This window comes from Nelusetta ayraudi, unplaced genomic scaffold, assembly GCF_046127955.1.
Source record: "Nelusetta ayraudi isolate G7.1 ecotype Tasmania unplaced genomic scaffold, CSIRO-AGI_Nayr_v1 ptg000002l, whole genome shotgun sequence".
Lineage (NCBI taxonomy): Eukaryota > Metazoa > Chordata > Actinopteri > Tetraodontiformes > Monacanthidae > Nelusetta > Nelusetta ayraudi.
This window is the reverse complement of record NW_027466052.1, coordinates 9,505,818-9,523,827: the sequence shown is the minus strand read 5'-3', so window position 1 is coordinate 9,523,827 and position 18,010 is coordinate 9,505,818. Positions and strand designations below refer to the sequence as shown.

The following is an 18,010-nucleotide window of genomic DNA, read 5'->3' as shown; positions in this document are numbered from 1 at the left end:
TGAAAACTACTGTTTTATTTACTGTAAACATGGCGCAGTATGATATCTTGTTGAATCTGACAACATCCTGTGGGTGTGGTATCAAATGGACCAAAATGGATAATCTTGGGTAATTTTAATTTAAGATACATTTATTTTTTTCATATGCAAGAAAATATTTCTTTTTTTTTTTTTTTTTTCTTTTTACAAAAAAACATTGCATGAGGTGCAGAGTTGCATTTGTTGTACTTAAAACTCTCAGGACAAGAGGAATCTCCAACATCTTTTCCCATTTGATATTTAATTTCACTCTTAGTTAGTTTATGTTTATACGTACTTATGAGCTACATAATGATCACCATGCGCCAGCATGTCACATTTTTGTGACATGCTGGCGCTCCTGCTCACGGTCAATAACTTGAGATGAAAGGTATTAGTAACAAGTACTCATATGAAACAAGATTTATTCTCTGAGATTAAATCTTATTTTGTGAAACACTGACAGAAACAATTTTGCAGATTACTGATAACATTCAATTATTCTCAGCTACTATTTTTCCATTATATTAGCAAAATGTGCAGCTGTGCAAGGTAAAATAGCTTAGTGATATACAGGGCTCAATATCTATAGACAAATTAGCAGTAACTATAGCAAGCAATAACAAAAGAGAAACCTTTCAGAGAACATACGAGGCGTCATTGAATTTTCCCTGAGGAAATAGTTGAGAGAGCATTACTGGAAGCTGGTGTCCTCTCATTTGGGTGGTTGCCACCTTGTTTCTTACATTTGATTCCAAACAGGCTGCAGAGTTTCATCAGCATCAATTCAACAATCTCCTCTTCCTCTGATGGCTGCAGGGACAGTGGGTAACGTGAGGAAGTATCAACGTGTGACTCTCCATATATATGATTCTCTTGCAGTGTTTTAAATGAGTCGTGCATAATATGTAATGTTAAAGAATCCTATAAAAATCAATACTGATGTTAATGTTTTTTTTTTTTCTTGAGCTCGATTAGATATTTTATCATTTATATACCAGCTGTGATATCAGGGTAAAGTCTGAAAATTGAAACACGATGTTCCTTACAAGTGGACGTGCTCATAAAACCTTGCAATTAATAATGAAATGGAAACAAGACATGTATTTGCATTTTGTGACTTCATGTAACTAAAAGAAAGGCACACATCAATTCCTGCTACACATCTCTTTGAATTGTTACACATTGGGCCTTTAAGTTTCTATATGTGTGAGTTACCTTGTGATGTATCTGCTCCTGACTGAATGCCACCAGGATGACCGATATAAAGAGGTTGAGCACCACAAAGGTCATGAACACGATGCAGGAGCCGATGAGAAATGCGCCAAGTACCGGATTGTAATTAAGAACCTGAAATATCATATGAATATCGCATGAATATATCAGCCCAAGAATAAACAGCTTTTGTGCTAAGTTTTGGTACAGTTATGATAACACTGACCTCCTCGTAGTTAAAAATACCAAGCTGCAGGCTGATCATGGTCTGTGCAGCATCCAGCAAAGTCCGATAGGAGTATAGCTTCCAGCCATACATCAGGTTAGTCTAAAAAGGTGGACATTTCATCACTGTTAGTTCTACATTCCCCAAAACAAATAGCATGCTGAGTTTTTGTGTGGGAACCTGCACACCGTAATCGAATAGGCCATGAACATGATGGTTATGACCACCAGGAAGCCTGAAATATCAGTCCATGCTCGCTGCAGTGTGGCTGTGATCATGTTCAGCTTCGGGTTCAGTCTCAGCAGGTGCCACAGCTTGATTGTGGCCAACAGCACCAGGAAGGCAATTAGATACCCCAGCACTGCATCAGCCTTGGCTGTCTCATGGAAACTAGCAAATCTGGTTCAGGAGAGGAGAGGGCCTTGTTTAAACAATCTGTTGAACAAACTTTTGAAAGGATTAAGTCAATGCTAGTATAATGTTTCATTATCCATAGAATAAAGTATTCCCAAGTAGAAAAATGACTCCTTAAATACACATTGCAGAAGTGTAGATAAGTTAAATTATTTTAGGGTTGAGTGCATCCACTGATTTGCTTCCCCTCTTCTGATTCAGAAATAGAAAATGATATTCATTATATAATCAATTAATGATTAACGTTTGTCATAGAGAAAATATGGGCATTATGGTGAAAATACTTGCTTGCTTGCATTGGTCTTATTTTACTCACTGATCTTTGTTGTTTTGGTAGTACTCAATGTCCCTCTTTCCCAGCAAGGTTCTCTTGATGAAGACAGACAGAGCACTCCAGGAGAGAAGGATAATTGCCAACTCCAGCAGGTTCCATTTATTCTTGAAATACGCCCATTTATGCTGTTTGATAAGCTTCCCCTGTCAGGTGGAAGACAGTTTGTGACAGCGACCAAATTAGTATCACAACAGGTGGCCATAGCAAATTCAAGGTTTAAGATATTTATACCTGTACAAACATGTAGTATATAATAAAGAGGAAGTAGATGGCTTCGGAGGTCATGACAAAGATGTGAAGGCCACCGGTGGCCTGGTAAAGACGTACATTCTGAAGCTCACTGCGGAACTGGAACGCCCCTAGTGGACAACAGGGTTTGTTGAACAGTTTAGATGTCTGTGAATCTCTGGCATAGCAGCGAAATGTGGGCTCACATACCAATGCTTGAGGTCTCGAGCATCAGTGTGACAATGCAGAAGAGGTTAACGTTGGCGTTGTACACAGTGAGCTCCACAAAGACTGCTTGGGTGTACACATCAAACCAGGTGTTGTCAAAAAGGTACTTAAGAACTCTACAAGAAGAAAAACAAGGTAATGACACCATGTATACACTTCGTCATGCAAATGTGAACTTAGTTTCAGGAGGAATGAATATGTATGATACGATTTGTGTAACATTTTTTCATCTTACGTCTTTGATTTGATTTGAACTGTGCCTAAAGGGCAGTTTGGTTTGCAACAGAAGTTAATACACACATATTTCACATGAAAAGAACACCACAAATTTTTATAAAATATAATATAAACATAATATCAAAGCATGTTGACAAAAAAGTTTTGCATAATTATTTTCAATCATTGAACAAATCATTTTGATTCTAAATTCTCCTTCACACTCAGATAGGACCTACCTGCTGGAATTTTGGAGGTCTGGTCCCAGATCCACTACAAATCCACCACCTCTGTACAGCACAATACTGCCCCAGATGGGGAAGGCTTTCAGTTTGCCCTGCGACTGGTACGACCATGGACTGTGATGGCTCTGTGAGCTGTTGCCATCTACCACAGGGCTCCAGCCTGGACCATAGGAGCCCATGTCCTCCAGCTCCCATGAGTATGGAGCGTGACAATCCCGTCCAGACTGGTGCATGACACCAGCCACACGGCAGGAGTCCTTGTGAACCCTCACTTGACGCATCCGAGCGTTACCCACCAGCTTGGAGTTTCCATCTGTGATGAATCCTGTGGAACATATCAGGTCTCTTTTTATTATTGTTGAAGCTTGTTAGAAGCATGAAGGGAATCACAAATCAATTTAAAGATATTGTGTTGTGAATAAAAATGTCTTGAGAATCAAGCATAATGCTCCATGAAATTGACATAATGATAGTGGAACAATTATTTGCAGACGACAACTTAATTTTTCTTTTGCAATTTAGAGTGGTGTTGTTATTATTGTAGAGTATAACACCACTGGTCAGATTCATCAATCTGGGCAGGCTAAGTGATTTTTACAAGATTTGGTGAACTTCATGTTTAATGACTCACCTCTAAATATTGATCAGAACACAATGGAGTGAGCTGAATCCTTTTAAAGAATATTTTCTCTCGTTTGAGTGAAATTTGTCAATTAATGTTTTAATGCACGTGTTAACCAATGAGTTAAATCATTTTAACATTAAATTTGACATGTTCATTTTTAGCATCTATGTCAAAATTAATGCAATTTGTGAAATTGCATTTATTTTTCTCTTGTAGAGAAACGTTTTGGGTAAATCGGTTGTGCACAGCCACATATAATTACACAACGTACTGACCTGGGTACTCCCCAAACAGGTTGCTCAGCAGAGTTGTGTTTGCCCAGTTAAACACATCCTGAATGCTCATACTGTCTGAAATGTCTTTGGCGAAACTCTGGCGGATGTGTTGGGTGAGGAGGTAAGCATTGGGGTCCCTCTGACCGTACGCCACCAAAAGCAGCATCCACATAAAACCAATGTAGGCTGCAGCACAAACAAATATCTCACATCAGCGTCTGAAAACAGCCATCCGCTGAATTCCTTGATGTTAAATTATAAATAATAACTCAAGTGACTCTTTACCAACAATCTCCTGTATGAGGCCCACAACCTTCTGCTCTTTAATCATGTTGCTCCTCATCCTTTCAATGTCTGTAGGAGGTGGTGGCTGGTAGAAGCTGCATGTGCTGTCTCTCCTTGCAGCGCGCACCATATCTGGATCATCTGAGAAAACATAACACTGTGCTGAATTCTTCTTATACAAACACTATCTTGTCTGAAAATGATGGCCCTTCATGTCGACCCTGTATCTCTGTTGTCACATTATAATTAGCACTAACACTATTAGCATATCACTGCAAATCTTGTTTATTTTTCCTCCAATGATGTTCCATTCCAGAGAAGCATACGTTTGCAGGATGAACAACACAGCTGAGAAGAGGACGATGTCCCTAGTAGTCTATGCTATTCTCTCGCCGGTACAGTCTCAACTGTTTTGGGGATTAGGTGATAAAAAAAACAAACAAGATATGTTAATTCTATATTTAATGAATGGAACAAAACAAGAAACTTCAGTAGCTGGAAGAAGAACACATGCTACCAGAACAGCCAGCCACTCCTCCTTATAGTTATTCTAGCATGTGCAGCATGTCTGAGCTGACCCCACAAATGTGTTGTGTGTTTTCCACAAATCGATTACCATCACAAATAAAATCCAATCAGATTTAAAACTGATGATGAAGTGAAAAGGATGTAATATACCAGTGTTTCCAAGAGTGACATCTATCTGTGGTTCTCCGTACTCCTCCTGGTCAATTTTCTTCAGAACGAGAGCAAAGAAAGCAGCAAAACCAAGAACCTGGAATGAGAGAAGTTAAAAGGAAAAAACGTCAGTACATGTGGGGTACTGTATTTTACAAAACAACAAATGTATGCATTTTATGTTTCTAAATTTAGACTGAACAGAATTCATGATTTAAAGTGGATTTGTAGATCATAGTCTGCAACTTTGATTGTCTGCCATCTCCTAAATATTTTGTAGATAAAAAAAATATTAGAAATCATTAAATGACTCCTCTGGGCATTGTCACGTCACATTGTTGCAAAATGTAATTTTGTTAGGTAGAAGTGTGGATTGTATGGATAGTCTTCATCTCTCACTTAAGTTAACATCTGAAATCCAATCCAGTGTCCCATCATACAATCATACAGTAATTTAACTCACCTTCAGCGGTTGTGTAATAAAGAGACTCTCGAAGAAGGACACCACCATGGAGATCAGCCAGCTGATGGAGCGTTCTTTCCCGTAGGTCAGACCGTACATCATAGTGAAGTAACCTGACACACCACTGGTGGCGATCACCAGGGTCCAGCCGACAAACACAAACCACCACGGCAGTCCTCCCTTCTTGGTAGAATCTCCGTTGATGCTCTCCTCTGGACTCGAGCCGCCATCGAGGCCGGTGCCTTCCAGGTTCGACGAGGGCAGGTGGTACTCGAGGAGACACTTCATTCCCTGAACTTGCCGCACAGCTCGGTTGTATTTGTCCTGGTTTGGAAAACGAGAGGGTCCCAGCAAACCCAGTTCCTTCTCCACGTGATGCAGTTGCCTGTACAAGTATCTGCTGTTGTTGCTCCTTGTCTGAAGCTCATCTGAGGTCTTCTCTGTGCTGCCACACACAGTGGTTTCTGCTCATCGGAAAAATCAGTATGTCAAGGATAAAATAAAAAGCACTCAACAGCATATTTCTTTTGAGAGACACATATTCTCTAATATGCTGGTTCAGATTAATTCTATTATAAAACAATTAGCCCTGACCAAGCATTGATTTCAAAAGATGACTTTCACGCAGGCACCTGCATCACTATCCAACAAGGTTATGCAGGGGTCTCTCATGTATTCAACATAAACAGCATCCATTTTGTTGAAAATATGTTCTCTACAGGACCCCAAATGACCACTGGGAGATGTGACTGGACTGCAACGACCAAAAAGTTGGAAAGAAACTTTCAGTTAACTTACAGTTCTTACTGAAGGTCTGTAAGTTACAGAGTTGTAGTCTTTAAGAAAAAAAGTATCTGACACCAATGAGATAGAAGCTTACTGACTTGGTGTTGGTGTGTTGGTGAGCTAAGTGTTGCCATGAGGCCAGGCGTGTCCAGGTGCCACGCAGTTACAGTATAAAGTCGGAGTATATTGCCTTCTACTAGGCCAGGCAGGCGTGCTGTGTTAGTGGCAGGGGTGCCATTCCCCCTGTTAGGAGTAAATGATTTATAAAGATGATTTTACAACCGCCATTGCCACTGATAAACTAAATAGTGCTGCTGTAATAGTAAGTCTTCTAGCACTTAGCAGTGGCAAATAATCCACATGAAAAAACAAACAAACGTATAAAATCTTAATGTTTTTTTTTCGTATGCTGCTAGCTACTCTAGACCCATGGAGAATATTAAAGCACAGGTGAGGTTGTGACAGCTTCTTGAGGGTCATTTTGCACTCAAGATTCAAGCGACCTGTAGAGCCCAGAACCAGGTAACAACAGAGATGATATTCAGTACAGCAGCACTCCCTTTGGACAGATATTGATTAAAAAGAAGAGACAAATCTGTTTGCATTTGGAGAAATTAACTTTTTTTTTAGAAGGCATTTCCCATGTTTTGGTTATAGTACCGATTACCTTGCAGGTTAACTGCATGTAAGTTGAGGATTTTAGTGTGGTCCCTCTTGGTGTCCTCCGTGTACAAGTCTCCAGCCGCTCGGTTCTGCTGTCTGATGATGTCCTCCACCAGAGACAGCAGAGTGTTGATGTCCACCTGCTGACCAGGCCGCAGCTCCCGGTCAGGCAGTGGCCTCTTTGTGACCTTGGACAGCGACTGAGCTATTCTCTTTATGTCCTAAAGTAGGGAACACGTCAAGCGTTGATCTCAATAGCAGCAGCAGCTCTAGTTTCACCCTTCACAAAAACACAAGATTGCAGTTTCCTCACCTTGATGACAGTATCAGGAGTGATGTCCTTTATTTGTTTCTGAGGGTCCTGTGAGGGCGACACTTGCCCAGCCTTCCCCCGTTTTGATGAGCCAGTTTTAGTTTCTCTCTCTCGTGGTCGTGTGTTTCTGAAGATACTGACAATGAGGAGGTTGATGGGAAACATGATGATTGAACTTTGAATGCCAATCATCACTTGTTGCCAGGTGAACTCGATATGACCTGAAGAAAAAAATCCTTTATGAGTCGAGATCCAGCTGATAGTGAAAGTCCTTTTGGTGAGACTGCAGTACCCTGCTCAATAACTGCAAAGAATGAGTTTGCTGAGCTCTAAATTGTTGTTTTATTTTTCTTTGATCATTGCTGAATTAAAAAGAAATCTGATTTGTTTGTCTTTCGTTACCTGCAAAAATTAGCGTATTTTTGTTTTGGAGCAAAAACAAGAAACATCCTTCACTAGAGTCCCCATATTTTACCCATTTATTTTTCAACCCATAAAAATCCCAAAGGGCTGTATTAAAGAACTGTGCTTCAGTACACAGTTTCTGAAATGTAGTGTAGTATGTCAGTTATAATATTAGAATACTACAACTGCTGCTTCTATATGGTGTTCTGTTTGAGTCTCTTACCAAGGTCCATGGTTTGCTCAGAAGGGTCAGTGGGGATGCCCCAAAACATGATGCTGGTTAACATGGTGCAGAGCAGCAGTGAGAAACAGCAGGACACCCGCTGCACACGTGTGAAAGTGCTGCAGGGAGGTCGACTAATGACGGAAAACCAGATGTGGCCATCCCGGAAATCCTTGGCTGTTTTCATGAAGAACAGATTACTGGAGGTAAAAATAAATACATCAATGGAAAATTCAGCAAACATGATACAAATTCAATGAACACTCTTTTGTCATCTGTTTTAACCTGGCAAAACTCTAATGACCTGAATCTCTTTAGGTCCACCTCTGTAGCGACAGGGAAGACCTTGTCCAGAGTGCACTCTCCTACATCGACAGCCAGCCAGGAGTTACAGAGGAAATGCCATTTCTGACCACTGTCCAGATCCTGCACCATCACTTTGTTGACATACCTGCATGTGAAATCAAAAATTTTATGCAAAACTATTGCTGACTCAGGTTTAACCTTGATTTCACCACTTATGCATTGGACTTCGTACCATGCCGAATGTGCTCCTGAGTTGTCGTGCCACAGCCTGATACTCCGCAGATCGCCGAGAGAAAAGTGCGTGGTCAGCAGAAACATGTCAACCCCACCTCTCTCAAAGACTGGCTTCTCGGGGTCTGTGAGGTGGTGGGGCTCACTTTCTCCTTCCGTCCCCTGCAGAGTTATGGTCACCTATACAGATACACATATTTATCTGCATTGCACAGGCCAAGTAATATCTGTGTTTACCCTCAAGCTTTCATCGAAGTTACTGACCTGAGACGAAGTGGCGGCACCATGGCGATGGCCTGTGCTGAAATTCAGCAGATAACGATACTCAGCCAAGGGATCATTATCCTCAAGCACTGTTATCTTGACCTGGTGTGTGGGAAGACATGGTGATCTTCATTTCACTTAAAGCTAATCCACTTTAAGAGAGTGACAGTGATTCAACTGTCAACTACGAGATGAAGATAAACAATGAATTCTCGTAAATCGTGCAGGGATATGGTACTTCTTTAAAACACCAGTTTCTTTCACTACGAGTTGGAGCATTTTCACATTATTGTGTAATTTTACACTTTTTGGAATGTGTCAGATATATGGTTTGGTGCATGATGCCGTATTTGACTGGGTTGTCAAAGGTGTAGCCTGACTTTTAGTTTCCACCTGGAAAGTGGAAAAAGGTTTTCAGTGCAAGCTAAGTCTTGGATGATATTTACCTTGGCTGAGTCCTGGATATCCTTCCTCCATGCCCACACTGCCACCAGGAGGTAGACGACAAAGAGAGCCCCCACGAAACACACCACCACCGGGTTGTTGGTGAACGTCGCGAAAAGTTCTGCAGTGCGTGAGACGTCCACCAAGTTTGGCATGACAAAGAAAGAGCTGCCGAAGAAGGTCAAGTGGTTACAGAGGCACTGAGTGACTAAAGGTGTGGTGAGTGGGCCAACCTGTGGAAAACAAACATTCAGTCTGTTGTTATTTACTTTTCCAGGAATGAGCAATGCTGCCAGTGTAGAGTTTTCCTCTTTCTGTACCAACCCTGCAGCCGTCCTCGCTCCAAGTGAATTCACTTTCATTCCAGTATTTGCACTGAGCAGCAATTGACACAACGGTCACAGTTGTGTTGACGGATTTGACGCCCGGGTCCACGACGGGCTTCATAACAAGGTAGTGAAGTCCAGCGTTCCCTGCTCTGTCTCCGGGGCTCAGGACCCAGGTGTATCTCCCCTCTGTGTCAGTATGACAGAATCACATACATATCTTGACGCAATGAATAATTAGGCAAGACTTTGGTTACTAAATGGATAGAATCCTGACTTTAAGGATGAACATCAATGGCTAAAGGCTTTAGGAAGATGCATGCTGTCTGTTTGTGATTCAGGCCTTCAAGAGATGCAGTCCTTCTGAGACGAGGTGTGTGTATTCATTTCATTTTTGAGCATTGTAAAGAAATCCAAAACACTTTCAGTTTCACAACAGAGTATCCAAATGGGTTTTGCTGCACAGGTGGTTTTAATTTACCTTCAGGGAAATTCTCTTGGGGAATCTGAGTCTTTGCCACATAATTCTCATCAGTTGGATAATCTTTATACCCCAGGAATAGCATGAAGGAAATGTCCTCTGACGGCTCCATTTTCAGCACAATTGTGACATCCGGTGAGGGGATATCAATAATTAATGTGCTGAAATTGGCAAGATCCAGGATGGTGCTGTTCACCATGCCAAAATCAGGCCTTGGAAGGAGAATCTAACAGGGGGTGTGGGAAACGCTTTTTTAGGCGCAGACTTCAGAATGTCGCTTAACTCAAAGTAACTAGTAATTCTAGGAACAAAGGTGATTACCTCTATTTCCTCTGGTAAATTTTCCACGGGGATGACGGTGCCATCCATTCTGGTGAGAGAGACAGAGCCCACAGTCCCTGTGATGTTTTCCTCCTTCCAGGCGAAAGGATTTGTCTTGAAACTCATCATCTAGAGGAAAGAATGCATCGCAACAACAACAAGAAGAAAGCTTTTTAGAATGTATGAAACTGGTAATTGCCAGATGCACTTCTGAGGATGCTGATGTAAACAGTGATCAAGAGTCGCTCCCTCCCTGTCTTCAGCACACACGCACGCACGCACGCACGCACGCACACACGCACTCACACACACACACACACACACACACACACACACACACACACACACACACACACACTTACTCTAACATCCACTGGCTCCTCTGGGGAGACGATGTGAGCTGGCAGTGCCGGGAAGGAAAATCTAGTGGACGAGTTTTTCTGGACATTTATCTCCTGCATTTGCATATTTTCTGGAGAAACTCTAAAAGGAAGTGGATAAATATTATTCTATGACTCTGTGACTTCTTTCTCTTCATTACTTTTTTTCAGCATCAGTCTCAATCTTTTACCTGTTGACATAAACACTGATCTGGCCGGAGTCAATGATGGCCGGTTCCCCGTTCAACTTTTTATTGGTGAGCAAAGCGCTCTGAACGTTGTCTATCCCAGTGAAGAGAAACTCTGACACTTTTTGCTGAGGAAAAACACGAAGTACGTTGTCAGACCATAGATAACTGAGATAAGTAGTGTTGGTATCAGTGGAAGTAAGAGAAATTATTCACCCTTACATTTAAGGAAACATTTAGAATATTACTGGCTGCTTCAAGTATTGGTGTTGCTGCTTGCACAACTTCTCCATTGTCCTGGCCGGCCTGATTGACGCTGATAGTGTTGAGGGAGGAACTGAGACCTACCAACAGTGAACCAGCTTCCTCCTGTAAAGAGGAACTATTACACAGTGCAAATATGATCCAGATTCGTTGCCCTGAAGGCAAATACATGTACAAATATAAATATACATATACAACTATATATATATATATATATATATATATATATATATATATGTGTTTTATGCGCTTCTGTGTTATTGCATGTGGAAGTTGTGGCTGCTTGGTCTCAGCAAATTTAGTGTCAGTATTTTGAATATAATGTGGCAAAATACTGCAGTTACAGTTAACACTTACAGTTGTTTAATAAAGCCTGAAAATTACAACAACAAAAAAACTACCAAGGTTGATTGCAAAGTATACCATGCTTTTTTATTTCAGCTATTTTTTTTTTGCTGATGTGACAACTAAACGCTCATTTTCCAGAATAAAATATAAGTACTCAGTTCATGACTGATCTTTTAAATGATGATTCAATCAGATTTCAAAATATTTGTCTACCACTGTAATGCTTAATCCTCCTTGTGTACAATTTATGTGCCATATACAGAATTTAACAGAACTTTCTTTCCATATTTATTTGGAAAAAAATGTGCCACGTGTTGGTTTTTTGTACTTGAGCAGCAGGACTGAGCTCATCTGGACGCTGGGTGAGTCCTGCCACAGCTCGGGCTGTCACCTCTACCTCCTGAGTCGTGTTGCTGGGTGAGTTCTCCAGAACTGTGGTCATTTTGCTCAGCATTTGCATCCTGAGCTGAAATACAGAGCAAAAGAGCCTATTGACAAAGAGGTTGACGTTCCTTCCCACTCTCGCCCTTGCGGACGTCTTTATGTTACCTCTGTCCTGGCTTCCTTCTCCTCCTGGTCAGCCTCAGTGTTCAGTATATCAGATACTGAGGTAAATATTTGCCCCAGCGCCTCACCGGTAAGCAAGCCCTGCTGCTCCAACTGACTCACAGTGTCGTCCACGGCAGACTGGAGAGTCTCCACAGATGAGCTGGAGTTGCTCTTCCACACCTTGAGGAACATTAAAGGTCAGACTGATTGAAAATTCAGCTTTTACATGGTGAATCCCTGTTTTCTTTCTTCTTCCCCTTCTACTGACACAATGACAGTGGTAGAACACCCACCTGAGTGAGGATGGTAGTGTTGGCTTTATCATATTCATTCTTCACAGTCACCACAATCAACAGACTGTAATTGTTGTTCATATCTCCAAGAGGAAGGTACAGGGATTTCACCTCCTCTGTATCGCTGCAACGCAGATGGTTACCTTAAAGATAATAAGAAGAGAAGTGTTCATCAGTCTGCTTGGAAATGATGAAAGTCCACTTTTTGAAACATACTCCGACAGTCAATTTATTATGTGGCAACCCGACAAATGAAGAAGCGGCCTTCTCCAACACCATCCTTTCATTGTAGCATCACAAATCTGCATTTTCCTCTATTCATTGCAGCCGACAGACTGATACTCTTTCCCCCTCACTGAGACATTCCCACCTGTGTCTGTTTTGAAGCAATAAGAGCAGCCTTTGGAGCAAAAAGTGCTCGCTTTGCAGGTGATGTCAAAAGCATTAAGAACCGATCCTGTTGGTGGGGAGATGCTACATGAGACGGGGCTGCTGTGCGTCGGTGCAACTGTCACGACTGGAGTCGTTGGTTCTAGAACTGGTATTTGAAAAGTGTATCTGGCAAAAGCTGGCTCCTTTTGTCCTGCAAAACGAGGGAAGACAGACATTGGTAAATTTCAGGGCTACTTATCTGAACATGATGCATTAGTCCTGTGCATGGCCATTCCGAACGCACCATAGGCAATCACAGTAACGTTGTGCAGTGTGTCCCTAGACACTTTCAGATGTTCACTTTTTACAATATATGTCGTCATGCCGTCCTGCCTCTCAGTCAGTGGCCTTCTTCCTGCTCTGGAAAAACATTTTCCAGGGCCATCCTACGGATAATATCACAATACGTTCATGAACAGTTTTTCCCAGTAATGTCACAGATCATAATTATTCATATCCTGCCTGCAGAGGGTTGGGATCCTCAATATGCCAGATTACAGCTGGGCAAGTTGCTTCGCAGTTCAGCATCAGCTTCACGTTGTCGTTCACGTCAACTGGAGCGCAATTGTCACAACTGCAGGGTCAGAAATGTTGAAAGTAAGACTGTCTCTCTAAACATATTTATTTTTCAAGGACATTTCCACATGTGGTTTACCTGATGGTGACATCTGTGAATTCTTTTGGAGTGACTGTGATGCATTTTGCAGCAATATCAAGTTTAACCCATTTTCTGAACCAGGATGTTTTCCTCACAATAACAATATATTTGAAAATATCAAAAGGATCTGGGAGGCAGTCTTTTTCAATGACATGCATTTCATCATTTGTGCTGTTTCTGCATTTACAGTTTCCACCTGTGCAGGGAAGAAAACGTATGTTAATAAGTGCATGTTTTGGAAGACCAAATTGAAGTTCCAGTTGTGTAATCACACTCACGGCATTTCCATTCATATATCAGTCCTTTGCTTGGCAAAGATTCCGTCCCATGAACTGTCAGAGTCACACTCTGAGAGTTGTCAAACAACATCTCTGGGGTGGCCATTACTTTTAAATGTACAGAGTCCTCAACACTCGTATCAGCTGTCTGTGGAGCAATACCAAATTATTTTGTGGAAGCATAATAATGTAAAAAAATATGAACATAGTATTAATTGTATATGTCAGGTGAAATACTTTAGGATTAAATTGGCACACAAAGAATCATACTGTGTTTGCCTCGTCCTCCAGCGAGAGGTCTGAATAATTCTGGCAAGCTTGAAGTATGTTCTTCAAGTCCACATCGACGTCAGAGGCAGAGATGGAGTTCATGGCTCGTACGGTAACCTTAAACAACCCTTTGTCACAGCAGGCTAAATTTAGATCAACCACCCACAATAATTGACTTTCACATTTCATGAGAGCGCAGCTCGAGCCAGGTCGTACCTTCAAGTGGGCTGGAGAACGTAAACGTTTGTGTGCTGCCATTGAACATGTCTCTGTTCTCTGACAACGTGTCGCCTCTTCCAGTCAGAGTGAAGAGCAGCTTTGCAGGGGCTCCCCTCTCCAAAGACACGCCGATCACCAGATCAGTCAGGTCCGGGCAGTCACCATCCTCTGCCCCCTCCACTGAGGCCTGCAGGCCTTCCACAGGCTCCAGAAGGCACAGCTCCAAACCAGAGGACACTGGGTGGGCACTCACCCTGTTAGAAGCACTCAGGGTCAAGTTGTGGCAGCCGGGTCCCAGCTTCCCGATCACACTGACGTTCAGTGTCAGGTTGTGGGGTGCAAGCCCTCTGTCCACAGAGGAGTTGACAACCAAATGGTTGCCGTGGTGAATTGCATAGGAAACATTTGTTCCTGAAACAGAGGGAACGGCATGATCATACAGAAATAGGGGATGTCTTGTAAGCAGTAACCTCTGTTGTGTGTGACAGGCTCACCTCTCTCAACCACGACCTGGATACTGGCAGGCTCACCGCTGAGCGCATTGCATTTAGTGCCATCTGTTGACGTGTTCCCGCTAAAGCACCTGATTACACCAAACTCTCCGACAGGCTCCTGTACGGTGATGATGCTGTCAGCTGTGACGTGCCATTCACTTGTGGAGCACTCCACGCTGACTTTAAAAACACCCGGCTGGTTGAATTTGTGCATCACAGTGGTCTCCATCCTACAAGTGACAGGTTAAATGCTGTGAATAATGCAAGTTGTGCTGCATTTTGGTTGTTGGTTGTTAGGATGCAACATTTGGCTCACCCCACTGGGCTGTACGGATCAATATTGTGGCCGTCTCCAGCATTCAGTGTGCATGTTAGGTTTCCCTGGAAAGGGTGAAGGAGCCACTTGACAGTGATGGTGACATTGTCAAAGACGGCTGCCAGTTTGCTCATAAACAGGTGAAGGCCTGAGGAGGAAAAAATAACAGATATTAATTAAAACTGAACACAATGAACAACATTATATAAAAAATAATAACAAGAAAAACTATTTTAAAAAGTAATAATAAACAATTCAGGGGGGGTCCTCAGTTCACTCTCTTCTTGTTTTACTTTCTTCATGTTGAAAGTTATCAAGCAAGTTTAGCAGGAGAGACAACATAACTACTCCCAGACATGTTTTGTAAGGTGAAAGGTAAAGAATTTGGATTTGGAGTTCTAAAATGAGATGCACTATTGTCACACAATGATAGATCAAACATTAACTTGCAAGCGTCAGGGCAACTGAGAACTACAGATAACTTGCAAAGTGTGGGCTACACAAACACAAAAATGTATGTACAGATTTTAATGAATTACAATATCACAGCTATTGAATTTTTTTTTTTTTTTTTACAAAAAGGAGCTTTCTGACCGTGTTTGCAGTGATACTCTATAGACAAGTAACTCCCCAGCGCAGGACATGGTTCACTAAAAGAGCTCAGTTCCCCCATAGCCTGACAAGTGCGCTGACCATGGCACCGCTCTGAAGTGAAAAAAGGAAATCACTTTTAAAGGCACACAGTACACAATGACAGGCGTGCTGTTGTCATCAGACCAAATTACATAAAATGGAAAAATTGAAGTGACTAGAATTTCTACTACCCTCAAATCATTTTGTGATCAAAGAAAAAAAAATGGAGCCTTAGCAAGTTTTTTTTTTTTTTTTTTTTTGCTGAACTTCCTGAAGCACATTAATTCAGCACTAATACATCAAAATCCTTCAATTCAGCTCATTAAACAGGATTTGGCAAGGTTTAACTCTTTTACAACCACATAGATATAATGTTTTTTGCTGGATCTGCTGGAACTATTCATTTCTAGATTTCTATAACATTGACCATGTTTGCATGAAAATGAAAATGGTTTAATTGTTAATGGCATTGAAATGAAAATCTTCATACCTGACACTGAATCAGTCACATCCACCCAGCTGCACTCCTCCTGGGAATTTGAGGGTGAGCTTGTGAGTTCGGAGCGACAGTAGTGGACAGTTTTTCGTCCATAGAAGCTGTCATCTATCTCGAGAACTTGGCCAGATCCACACTGCAGAGATGCGTTTTTCCAGTCACATGAAATGTATCGTCCAGACTCTGCAAGAAAAAAGAGAAATATGATCACAGAGCAGCAAACAGGAAGACATTAACGCTGCATGTTGATTTATTTGGATGCCCGTACCAAACTGGCAGATAAAGTTGAGCTCTTGGCTGCAGTTCTCTGTGCTTTCCCACTGGAAGCCTGAATGTCGTTGGATCAGACCACAGGCCGCCTGCGTATCTGGCATGTTCACCCAGTTACTGTAGCTGACATCTGAGCCATCTAGCCATGCAAGATAACCTGGGGAAAGAGGGGGGAAAATATTTTCTCAAAATTTAGGGGTAAAGTGCAATTTTGGCGTCCCGAAAAAAACAACAACGCTATAAAAATGAGCTAGTGCTATGCTCACTGGATGACAAAGGACCCTCTTTGTGAGGGGGAAGCAAAGAGAGGCTCATAAATCAGGCTCGTTGACAACAGCTCTGTGAAAAACATTGTTAAACTCAATGACTTGTTGCTCAAATGTTCAATGCTGCTTGAGGGAGATATCCAGACGTGGCAATCCTTGAACAGATGTCCGCGAACAAACACCCATTCATACAAGCTGGGTGTGCAAGCTGTCTCATGTGATAGCGGCTCAATTGTAAAAGGTTTATCATATCCATGTCCAATATCTGACTCCTACACATGATCATTCGTCACATATCTGCCATAATGGATGAACAAAACAATAACAGTTGGGTACATGATAAAATAAAAACATAAAAATATGATATAAAATAATAAATATACACCTCTATATAAAAGTATAGTCTGTTCTGTCTCCTGTGTCAATGTGCAACCTCACCCTCTGTAGTAGCAACATCAAGCGTCAGGTTTGGAGCAGCAGGTGCCAAACCAAGCCACCAGTCCTTGTCGGGCACCAGGTGCTTCTGGAGGAATTGTTGTGTTTCATCAGTCAGAATAAAGGCAAGGTGCCCGCCGCCTTGCTCACACCATCCCTGGGCATCAAGAAAAGACCTTCGCAGAGCCACAAACTCATAACAAGAGCCTTCAAAAACCTCCTGTTGTTCTGGACATGAAATAGTATCGGTATCTTCAACACAACATGCCAGATTAATGAAGAGAAACGTCAAAAATATCAGAGCAGGTCCAAAGGTGTTGCTATCCATTTCTGGGCAGGTAAACTGGTCAGGTCTGGTAGAAGCATCGCGCCTTTAAAGGGTACTGACGTCAGCCTCCCAATCTCTCCTTGGCTTTTCAGGATTATTTTCGACATTAGGACCGCTCACTCGACTGCTGTCAAGCTTTGTGCTACTGCCATAACTCCTGCGGAGACAAAAAGCTCTGTCTGTAGTGAAAGGGCACTGTAAACAGACGCTAATTGCTCCTTTGCCTCAACCTCCACAACCTGTAGACTGAGATAAGCCTCTCATTCAGACCTTTATCTCGTTATGAGAACATCAATCATAGGTTTTGAAAGCAGCCTGAGACTGTACCTGGCCAATGGGCTTGTCATTGTCACACTGAAATGCAGTTAATTGTTATGTTGAACCTTAATTTGTCTTATGTTTTACCTTCTGTGCAAATGGTGAACGGTTGTTAACAGAGGTGTAATAATATAATATGGTAATGGTAATTAATATCTTTTGGTGTGGTCATAAATATAACAAATCTTTATCTGTCTCTCTATCTCTCCTTCTGTCTATACACACACACACACACACACACACACACACACACACACACACACACACACACACACACACCTTGATGGGATCAATGTTTGTTTAAAACAACAACCACAAAACTCATTTTGGCAACTGTATTAAAAGCATACATTCATAAAGAA

The 18,010-nt window shown here is 41.8% G+C and overlaps 1 protein-coding gene across 1 annotated transcript; it reads right to left on the bottom strand.

Annotated features, from left to right (window-relative positions):
- Nucleotides 1–164: 164 nt before the first annotated feature.
- pkd1l2a (polycystic kidney disease 1 like 2a) lies at nt 165–17,909 on the bottom strand. The gene is made up of 41 exons (XM_076022796.1): nt 17,006–17,909; nt 16,300–16,458; nt 16,026–16,214; nt 15,497–15,607; nt 14,903–15,050; nt 14,587–14,816; nt 14,090–14,503; nt 13,874–14,001; nt 13,604–13,751; nt 13,323–13,521; nt 13,130–13,241; nt 12,912–13,053; nt 12,606–12,818; nt 12,236–12,378; nt 11,943–12,122; nt 11,722–11,859; nt 11,004–11,150; nt 10,785–10,909; nt 10,576–10,696; nt 10,214–10,342; nt 9,893–10,118; nt 9,410–9,600; nt 9,088–9,318; nt 8,642–8,743; nt 8,379–8,557; nt 8,145–8,291; nt 7,841–8,040; nt 7,213–7,433; nt 6,904–7,120; nt 5,451–5,914; nt 4,988–5,084; nt 4,310–4,450; nt 4,025–4,210; nt 3,119–3,449; nt 2,646–2,779; nt 2,439–2,566; nt 2,190–2,350; nt 1,648–1,858; nt 1,460–1,561; nt 1,237–1,368; nt 165–831 (listed from the first exon to the last, which is right to left on the bottom strand). The coding sequence occupies exons 1-41, from the start codon at nt 17,328–17,330 to the stop codon at nt 676–678; spliced, it is 7,458 nt and encodes a 2,485-aa protein (XP_075878911.1). The 5' UTR covers nt 17,331–17,909; the 3' UTR covers nt 165–675.
- Nucleotides 17,910–18,010: the final 101 nt, after the last annotated feature.